Source organism: Drosophila rhopaloa, unplaced genomic scaffold (genome assembly GCF_018152115.1).
Source record: "Drosophila rhopaloa isolate 14029-0021.01 unplaced genomic scaffold, ASM1815211v1 contig_3, whole genome shotgun sequence".
Classification (NCBI taxonomy): Eukaryota; Metazoa; Arthropoda; class Insecta; order Diptera; family Drosophilidae; genus Drosophila; species Drosophila rhopaloa.
Genome location: NW_025335123.1, coordinates 13,713,776 through 13,725,105, shown reverse-complemented (window position 1 = coordinate 13,725,105; position 11,330 = coordinate 13,713,776). Strand labels below are relative to the sequence as shown.

At 35.1% G+C, this 11,330-nt stretch overlaps 1 protein-coding gene across 1 annotated transcript; it reads left to right on the top strand.

The window, feature by feature from the left end:
* The first annotated feature begins 956 nt into the window (after positions 1-956).
* On the top strand, positions 957-6,050 carry LOC108049001 (calcitonin gene-related peptide type 1 receptor). Its single transcript, XM_017129985.1, has 9 exons — positions 957-1,131; positions 1,828-2,131; positions 3,008-3,098; positions 3,161-3,252; positions 3,335-3,461; positions 4,008-4,109; positions 4,384-4,502; positions 5,527-5,600; positions 5,671-6,050. Exons 1-9 carry the CDS (start codon positions 957-959, stop codon positions 6,048-6,050), a joined length of 1,464 nt encoding a protein of 487 aa, XP_016985474.1.
* Positions 6,051-11,330: the final 5,280 nt, after the last annotated feature.

Genomic DNA, 11,330 nt, shown 5'->3' with positions numbered 1-11,330 from the left:
GTGTTTTCCCCTTTCCCCTTACCCCTGCCTTTCCCATTTTCCGAGCACTCCATCGATGTGCATTTCATTTGAGTTTTTGCCCCGTGGCATTTGCTTTGTCTTTGTGACGAAATGCAATTAAGTTCGTTCCAATCTCGGTTGCAAAAACAGTGCCACAGTTAAGCGCCACCATTAATAAGACAATAAACTGATTTACAACATATGACAAGGTGTGCACTCGGGTGGAGGTTGGCCCTCCAATATTGATGGTTGGGTCACAGGACGACCCAGGGACATCATATATAATATTTCCTTCGGCACACTGGCTTCCCCGCACACAGATATCAACACAACTCAGACAACTCTTTGAAGCCTAACCAAATTAGAAATGCACACACGAATGGGCAGCCACAAGCGACTCGAATTCCCTTCGTTACACGCGAAACACTGAGAGAAATAAATACCAATTTTTCACATAATTATAAACTTATTTATTTTTAAATTAAATTAAAATTAATTTAAATTTTATTTTGCTGCGATTCCCTACAAATTGTTTCCATAATAAATGTATAGCTTCTTTGCTAATCGCCTCTAGTTTTAGGGAAAAAATTAAAAGACAAACAAATTTTTAAAACCAAGAATAGTTATTGCAATAACAAAAAGTCTGTTCAATACCAAAAGAATTCAGCATTATTATTATTATTATCATTATTATTATTATTATTATCATTATTATTATTATTATTATTATCATTATCATTATTATTTTACATAATTTAAATAATATTCAAGCTTGATCAGAATTTGTTATCTAAAATGCAAACAAATGACTTAAGATTTTTGTAATAGTGAGAATTCCATTCTAATACTACCTTGCCCTGAACTATAACGAATATTTGTATTTAATATCAGACTTTATACTATTTCTTCCAGTGCATTAAACCATGGCAAGAGTTACCCACTTTGACATACCCACGATGGGGACAGTCGCTTCAGATTCAGTGCCGGAAAATGTGGAAACGGCAACCCAATCCCAAACGCAGGATAATCTGCGCATATTTTTAAAGCATTTGTATGCCGAGTGCGTGTACCGATACCAGAATGACACATACGATGCGGACGACCCATCAGTTTCACTTGGGGCAGCAACAGGTGAGTGGCGGCCACAGGGCGTATACGTGATTTTCCACATGCCAATGTGCACACAGCAAATAAAAAGTAAAGCAGGCACATACAAGAAATTTAAATTTAATTACGACCCATCAGATTCTATTTGTAGTATTAAAATATAATATATACAAACGAATATAAACAAGTTGTTGAATTGGCTTTTCTCTTAGCAAATTTAAACTTTAAATGCATAACAAATCATTTTCCCCGGGCCATTACTAAATGTGTTTGTTTTTTATTCACATATATTGATTTATAGGGGAATTGAAGGAATGCAATTGACTTACTATTAGATATAAAGTAATTATTTAATATATTATTTTTAATAATAACTTTTTTTTATATTAAACTAATTTTTTAAATATTATTTATAAATTTCAAAAAATGTAAGCATTATAAATACAACCCGTTACCATGTTTTTACATTTATTTTGATTGTGATTGCGTTTGTCAGTGAGTGGTAATTATCATTAAAATGTTTTTACTATTACGATGCATATATTTGTTTTAATCATAGCCTAATCAGTTTTATTAATATTAAATTTAGAGAACTGATTTGTTATGCACCAATTATTTATGCATTTCAAAGACTTAAGTGTCCACGTGATTTCGTATAAGTTATGAGTTATAAGTTATGATAAGTAACCCAATTATATTGGCATTTCTCGCTGTGCATAGACTATGACTTGGACTTACCGGAGAGCTTCAGCCCGGTGCCGCGATATCTGGAGGACGCCGTGCTGAACGAGGGCGCCATTGACATGCGGAACGTGGACGAGGAGCTGGCGGAGAAGGAGGAGCTGATGGCCACCGTGCTCAGTGCAACGATGGCCACAAATCAGCGGCCGCAGCAGCGGCTCTTCTGCCCTTTGAACTTCGACGGATATCTCTGCTGGCCCCGCACTCCCGCCGGCACCGTGCTGAGTCAATATTGTCCCGAATTCGTCGAGGGATTCAACAGCAAGTTTCTGGCCCACAAGACGTGAGTTAAATGCCCAAAATGACTGAATATTACGCCCTCGGGGAATGGATCGATTTTCATTCACTGCATGGTTCCAATTCGAATAAACATTTCACAAATCGAAATGGTCTGCCAAGCGAAAATACAGATTTTTTTCATCTTATTTACAATTTAATATTGCAATATTTATTTAACCAAGTAACAACGATTGTAATCAACTCAAATTTCTAAAGAAATATTCTGACCCATATGCAAATATTCGCCACATATTTTTGGGAAAAGTCCACATATAATAACATGCCAAATTGTTCTCTGAATTCTATCGATTGTAAAACAAATTATGGAAATGCACCAAAAAATATAATTTGCTTTTTTAATGCAATGGAAATAATGGTAAAAACCTTCTTTGCTTTTGTATATTGTATTTTAAGTTGAAATATTTACAATACAACTAAAAGTAACGTTCCATTTTTTTGTTATGTAAACTAATGTTACTCCAAAATTAATGCACATTGCTTTGAAACTACACCAACACTTTAACAGTGATTCAACAAAACACCAACCTTGCTTAACCTCTCCTATAGCTTTGGTTCAACAAAATTTCAAAAACTGCTAACGATTTTATAGCTTTACACAACTCCCACGATATAAAAAAATATCAGCAAACAGTGATTTCATAAAGTGTTTAAAAAATTTCCATACTTCGTGTTTCTCGCATCGAGTGCACTTTCGAGCGGGGCAATTTTCATCTCACTTTACACACCAGCTGGGCTCGGTTGCGTCTTGGCCATGTTGAATATATTTTTGCATTGTCAGGCACTTTGTCTGAACAACTCCCCCCCCTCCCCACTCGAAACATATTCAGTCACAATTATGGTAAGCTTTTTGCATTCATAGCTGCCTGGAGAACGGCTCCTGGTTCCGTCATCCGGTGAGCAATCAGACCTGGTCCAATTACACCAACTGCGTGGACTACGAGGACCTGGAGGTAAGTGCTCTGGTGGCGTCATGGGGGAACTGGGGCATTAATCAAGAAAGTTGCCACTGCAGTTTCGCCAGTTCATCAACGAGCTGTACGTGAAGGGCTACGCCCTTTCCCTGCTGGCCCTGCTCATATCGATTATTATCTTCTTGGGCTTCAAGTAAGTGTTTGTCCCCGCTCCGTACGGGGGTCCTTTTATCTCTTATCCTGACTCTGATACTGATACTGATACCGATACGCAGATCCCTGCGCTGCACCCGCATTCGGATCCATGTTCACCTGTTCGCCTCGCTGGCCTGCACCTGCGTGGCCTGGATTCTGTGGTACCGCCTGGTGGTGGAGCGAAACGAAACCATAGCCGAGAATCCGGTAAGCTGAACAGTGCAAGACAAACAGGATAATTACCATATCACACTGAAATTGTTACCGATTTTCAACTGAATCGAAGATTGATAAACAAAATAAAGATACAAACATGCTAAAAGAAATCTAGCAGTACTACAGCAGGGCTTCAACAGGTTTTTGGTATTACTCCAACAGAACTCCAACAACTTAAAAAGTATTCAACAATACTCCAACAATATTTCCGCTCTTTAACTGCACACAGAATTTCAACAATTCTCCTTCAGTATTTAAAATTTACATCAATTAAAAACAAACAATGTTCCAACAATGTTTTACCATTATGCTTACATTTCACCAACGTTACTTCAACAATTCTCCAAAATTAGAAAAAATCAAAAAATAAGATACAATTTATTTATATTTAAAGTTAGCTGTTATTGGACAGCCTAATGTTCCTATTCTAAAACCAATGTACATAATTTAATGAATTTCCAAAAATAACTTTATTGTTAATGGCTGATTTTTTCCGAGTGTTGCCAATTGCCTAACCACCTTACCCCGAAATTCCAGCTCTGGTGCAGTGGCCTGCATCTGGTGGTGCACTATTTCATGCTGGTCAACTACTTCTGGATGTTCTGTGAGGGTCTGCATCTGCACCTGGTGCTCGTTGTGGTAAGTCGGTCGAAGTCGGCTCCAAGTTATCCTTTGCTCCTTGCACATGGCCATGCAAATCCCCGTAACTGCCCTGTAAGTCAGCATTCCTTATGGCCGAGTTCTGTGCATGACAGATGTGATTTGCTGCAGCCGCAACTCAGGCATTGGATTTTCCCCTACCAACTCGTCTGAGTGAAAATCGCAACTTTGGCCAAATGATTTCCGTCTCTGTCAAGTTGAGACGTGAGGAGTGTCCGGCAACTGACTTTTTGTTTAACTTTTTTGCCACCAGGTCTTTGTCAAGGACACGATTGTGATGCGCTGGTTCATCGTCATCAGCTGGCTATCGCCGATTCCCATTGCCGTCGTCTACGGATTGGCCAGGCACTTCACCAGCCCGGATAATAAACAGTGAGTGGCTGTGAATAAGGTTCCCACATGAGCTCTATGCAGTCCGATAAGTAGAATCTTATACAAGCATTCATAAATCGTAATAAATTCAACGTGATTGCTTTCGTTACGTAGTCATCATTAGCTTGCATAATCCAAGGTCTACATTTTCTTCTAACTTTACTTACGTTGTTAACAACAATTGTGAAAATATCAAAAAATAATTTAATAAGAACATTTTCCAAATTCTAAATTCATTTAAAGATCATACTGGGCATAGTTTAAATTTTTAGACAAAAAAATGCACTTGCATTACCTTAACTCAAATTTAATTAATGTAAATATTTAACTTTCAAGTTGAAACTCTACTCCATTAAAATTACTGCTCAAGATTCAATTGCTCAAGATATAGACTTTCGAAGTTCAAGTTCTAAGTCACATTTCTACAATTCGTCGAAAGTTTAGAAAACTTAAAACTTAGACCATAAAAATGCATAAGCAAATTCACCAACGTTCAAAGAAAAGATGTTAATGCCGATTATTAAAAGGAAAAAATCAAAAAAATAGCTTTACGATGAATGCCACTTTCATATCAGGTCAAATTGGTAAAGTAATGTGCCGTAAAGGAAACTCTTGAGGGATCTTTTCGAATTATAAATTTGACTTATGGATATTACGTTCCTTGGCGCCTTCTTTAAGTTATAGAAGTATTTCGTCAAAAGTCCTTAAATATTACTTCAGAAGTAATCCAATTGCTCCAAAAGTTTTAACAAATATTCTCAAAAATAGTTAATAATAATAAAATCACTTTAATAATAAAAACCAAAAAAGACAAAATTGACTCAAAAATAAATTTAAAATGAACTCCAAAATGATCTCCAAAATGAACTCCAAAATGAACTCCAAAATGAACTCCAAAATGAACTCCAAAATGAATGCAAAATTACTCCAATCCAAATAATAACTCAGACCTATAGCTTTTCATGCTTAAAAAAACTTGTTCCCCTAAACTCTGCATTCAACTAACTAGTTGATCATCTTTCAGCTGCTGGATAAATGACAGTCTCTACCTGTGGATCTTCTCGGTGCCCATAACCCTGTCGCTGCTGGCCAGCTTTAGTAATATAATATGCATATACGAAATGTTGTGGAAGAGCTAACGCATTATCCCATTATCTAATTATACCAGTTTTCCTGATCAACGTGCTGCGGGTGATCGTGCGGAAGCTGCACCCCCAGTCCGCCCAGCCCGCCCCGCTGGCGATCCGGAAGGCGGTGCGGGCGACCATTATCCTGGTGCCGCTGTTCGGCCTGCAGCACTTCCTGCTCCCCTACCGCCCCGATGCGGGCACCCGGCTGGACCGCTTCTACCAGCTGCTCTCCGTCGTCCTGGTCAGTCTGCAGGGACTGGTGGTCAGCTTCCTGTTCTGCTTCGCCAACCATGACGTCACCTTCGCCATCCGCACGCTGCTGAACAAGTGGCTGCCACGCCTGGTGACCGCACCCCCCGCGGGGAGTAATACCGGGCAGATGGCCACGACCACGCCCAGCCGCGAGCTGGGCGTTTAAGGCGTACCCAGCGAGGGTCGATCGAAATGTTGACCGCATCGCCGAGCAAAGATTTTGAACAGAGTTCCGTGCATTTTCATTAGCCTAAAAAACATAATGCAAATATATTTTCATTAGAAATCCTTTTTTTTGGAAAGCCAAAGAAATTATTTTCACTAAAATGATAATGCTTAAACACTCGAAATGCCAAATATATATTTTCGTTAATATAAAATAGTAATTAAAATATTTTCATTGGCAACACTATTTTTAAAGACGAGGAAAAATAGTTCTAATATTATTTAAAACTTTTTTAATACTTTTTAACTTCAACAGAATGTGACTACAATTTCATTGGTGTTTTCAATATTAACCGTTTTGACTTTAATTCAAATTAATTTAATTTATAAGTGAAATCAACTTTTATGTTTGATATTTTAAAAACAAATTTTCCTTTGACTTTTGAAACAAATTTTAATTTTTTCTAATGGCTAGAGACTTTAATAGCATTAATTCTTCTTAAAATAACGAAAGTGTTCTTATAAGCATTATTTTCTTTAAGAATGATAAAATGGGAAATGTATTACAAAACGAAATTATAAGTCACAGTTCTGACCACAAAGTTCTAGTCAGACAATTGCAAAACTTAAAAAAATCTAGTCGTATGTTAATTTAAAATATATCCGAGTTCTAAAAAAAATTTAAAATACTGTCAAATATTAAACATTTGTTTTAACCGAAGTTCACAAAATATTTTCTAGAAGAATCAAATGTTTAATTTCGAACATTTTGTGCTTGCGCGAAATTAACAAGTTTCTAAGCTTGCCAAGTTTTTTTTATCAATTAAAAATATATATTACTTTAAATAAATATTGTATATCCAAAAAAAAAAATTACGATAGCAACTTTAATGTTTATATAAGCCATATAAATTGTTATTCATGTATATTTAGTGAGTCCTGCGTAGAGGATTTCTCTTCCAAGTATTTAGGTTTCATACAGGAATCCCTGATGAATCTGAAAACTATTTATGCCATATCCAGAGTAATTGTGCGAATCAAGTGTCAAGAATTTACAGGTTCCCCAAACGATTTTAATACGAAATACTGTGTGAAGTATTTTATTATATGATATGATGTTTAAATGCCAATCCTATGAGGACTGCAACATACGTACTCCCGTGTACCTTAACGAACCATTTTTTTTTAGCTATTTCATAAAGATACAAATGATACAGATATTTATAAATGTGTAATGTTTTGATGCTGTAGATGTCAGATATTTATGATATTTATTCCACTTAACCAACCACACTTACATATGTAGTGAATAAATAATGGTAACTGCAACCGATGCGTTTGATTGCCAAATAACTGCGGAATTAAAACAACTTGATTTTTGGTAAATTTTTCATTCAATTTTATTTCATTTTTTTGTGGATTTTCTTTTGTCATATTTTTATTTTATTTTGTATACCATTGCTTGCCGGCTTTTTGTTGTTTTGTTTTAGTTTTTGTTATCGAGTTTCGTTTGGATTTCGATTTTATGTTTTTTTTTTTCTTTTTGTTTATGAAAGAGCAAAAGAGCGTGGAACAAAAACTAATACATACAATAAAATACAAATATAATAATAATTTACATACATTCATATAATTTATATGTACGAGTATAGTAAAATTTACGTTTTCATCTTATCGCTTTTGTTTTGCAATATAAGTTATATAATAATATGCGTCTAAATTTGTGTCACCTCAGTATCATATTCTTCATTGTGTGAGTGGATGTAAGTGTGTGATCTGCTTGTGTCTGTGTTAGTTAGCTATATTATGGTAAATACATACAAATATGGCCTATCCATTGAGATTTATCAAAAGAGACCTGCACGAATCCACAGTGCTTTTAGTTCAGTATTATTATTTAATAAATTTAATTATTCTTTTTGTTAGAATCTTTTTCGCATTATTTAAACCTATTCAATGATGAAATATTCGAATTATTCATAAGAATTGGAATAAGAAGATCATTTTTTAGGGAAAAGTTTTAAAATGGGTTTCTTTTTTCGCAAGGATTTTAATGTTATTAATCTTTAGGAAATGGTTTAAATTAATTAGGTGTTCAAATTCTAAATATTGAGTGCCAGTGTTCGGCTTTAAACATTTTATATATAGAAATTTAATTTCTGCCCATTATTTTTTATTTAAATTGAAAGAATTCCCGCTTTCTTCGTATGTGCGATGTAATAATACAAATTTTCTGCGGCTCTGATCGAAACATCTCCAGATTCATGCAGGCCTCTAATACATATTACTTATATGTATGCAATACACTAAGTTAGAGCACTTTTTAGCTGCTGGGCGGTTCTGGGTTCTGGGTTGTGGATTGTGTGACTTGGAGGGCGTACAAATAAATTGAAATAGTTCTACTCAGGGGCTACGAATACAATATCGAAATGTGATTAAGTAAGCATATTTAAAGTAAGGTAAGTTCATGGGTATGCGGTATATGGTTAACTAATTCGATAAGTACCATCGCTGGGTAATGCATAAATAGGTGCTTCCCTTTGATTTGTACAAAAAGTATATATAATATTTGTAAGATACGCTATAGACAATAATAATTAGCATACACAATCAAATTTATAATAATTAATTAAGTTTGAGGTTGAGTTTAGATTTCTGTTTTGAATCGTGATCTTGTTCTTGCACACACATATATATATATAGTTTACTTACATATATATATGCATAACGGCTATCGATTTTTCTTATGCACAAAATTGATTTAAATATTCTTGCGATTTTTGTTTTTGTTTTAGTTTACTTAGTTACTTAGTTTGGTTTGGGCGCATTCCGTCTGACAAAGCGGCTACGTATATTTTTTGTCTCCTCCTTATTGTTGTTTTATTTAAAACTAATTTCGTGAATTTGCAAATCATTCAACATTTGTTTTTCTTTTGTTTCTTTTCGTTTAAATCTAAAGCAATTTTCATTTTGACAACTGCTGGTAAAAAGTCCCTCGACTGCTTGAGATGCACTGCTTGGAAGCTGTCGATGTTCTGCTTGCACCGCTTACCGTGTTTTTTGCCTCAGGCGACCAACTATTTTTTGTATTAATTTATGGTTTTTTAACGCTTTTTGGCCTGTGTTTTTTTCGCCTATTTATTTGCATAATCTGTCGCATTTATTTTCCGATGCTTACGCACTAAATTGAAGTTTCATATTCGCTAATTTGCATGAATTCTCGACTTAGATTAGATTTTGGTATCGATGAAATCGCCTTACATGTCTAAATTTTAGTGTATATCAATAAAAATGTTGGAAGTTGATTTTCGGGTGTTTCTTCGGGAGGCGTTGCTAAGTCGCTTCACTTTTCACTTTGGGTTATTCGGGTTTTTCCTCGGATTTCTATCTTCAAATTCTTCGTATTTGGTGTTGCTCTGTTACGGTTTTCGATTCTGTTATCGGGGCTATATTTTCATATTTTCGCTATCCTGGCCATACAAATAGACATGTACATCTATATATATATATAAATATGTATTTGTTGTATTTAATTTTTAAATGCATTTCATGCTTAGTTGATGATTTTCATTGTTGGGTTCAGTTTTAGTTTTGCATTCTGCGGTTTTTTTTCACTAAAATTAATATCGAAGAACCTCCGCCAACTGATCGGTGTGTGGATTTGCTTATTTCCGAGTGTGTTTTTCTTATTTACGGATTTCTTTGTGTTTTGCTGCATTAGCTGTATTTAAACTAATATGCTGCTGGTTAATATGGGTTTTATTTTTGTTTTTTTTTTCGGGTAAATTGTAAGTGGCGGCGTAAGTGCCGTGAATGAATGTGACCGAGTCGCTGAGTTGCGATTTGTACAACTGCGTTCCGTTCGCCTCCCTCCCTCCGATATATATATATAGATATATATATATAGTAAGTCAGCATGGGCCAAAACAGCCAACTCGCGCCACATCTCTATATTGCTTTTGCGAATGACACACGCGCCTGCGAAGCAGCGTTGCGGCGGTTATTTTGCGGATATTATTGATTACTTGATTATTCCATATGCCATATTGAGTATTGAGTAGGTTAACTAGTCGCCGGGAAGTGGAAAACGAATCAGCAATCGATTGAAGATCGATTTGGAAGTCCCAATGGTAAACTGCTTGCTATTGCAGCCCGGAAGCCGGGAGCACTGCTTGCGAGCAGTAATCTTTCAAGGACTTCCGGTCTTCTACTGATTTCTCGTTTCTAGGTAATTTTTGGTATTTTTTTAATGTATTTCACATTTCACTTTGCTCATATTCCTTTGAATTTCGTGATTCCTTAATGGTTTCTCTTGATTCTCTTATCCTTGTGTATTTTGTATATATCGTTATACATACTTAATATATATATTTATATATACATATATATGTATATATATATATTTTAATAAATTTTACTATAAATCTTTGTTTAAAAAATTTTACATCATTTATATTATATATATATAATATATTATATTTAAAAATTTGGTGTTTTCAATTTGCGCTCGCAACTCTTAGCTTGAGTTTTTTGCTTTTGTTTTCCTTGGTTTTCCCTAGTTTAAAGTATGTTCTCATTTTTACTTTCTTTTTCTTGTATTAATTATTTTTAGTGTTTTTCGCCTCATGGCCGATTGCCATGTAGATGTGGCCTGACCCTTAAGCCCTAAATACACGAAAAAAAGTTTGCTTCTTAAAAAATGTTCATCTCTGCTCTCGATTTTCTTGTCGTTAGTTAAACTACAGACACACACATTGATTGTTGGTGGATTCTACTAAATGATTTCGGATTTGAAAACTAGAATATCGTATTGAAAAATCGAATAAACAATCTTTGTTAGAAATTTATATAGATGCGCGTACATATAGTTTTTGTGTGGTTAGATATATATTTATATAGGCGTAAAACTTAGTTAAAACTTAATTATTCTTTAGAGAGCATTGAAACTTAGTTCATATTTGAAATATCTTTGTATAAATGCGAGTGCTGTTGTTGTGTGTTTGGTATGTGGTGGTGTGGAGCGACTTCCACGGCTGAAGTTCCTATTTCGATTTTTGCTGGCCATATTTCGGTATATCTTCGATCCGATCCAATAATTCAATGATCACTTCAACTGTGAAAGCGTTTTGCCTGCAATATTGCCAATTTTCAGGTGGGTAAAGGTAAGAGCCGACAAACCATCGACATTGAATGATAGTGTCATCAGAAATGTCGTTCGTTAAACCTCGATAGTGGGCATTAAAACACGCAATCCATACTACCGAGGGATGATCGATGATTT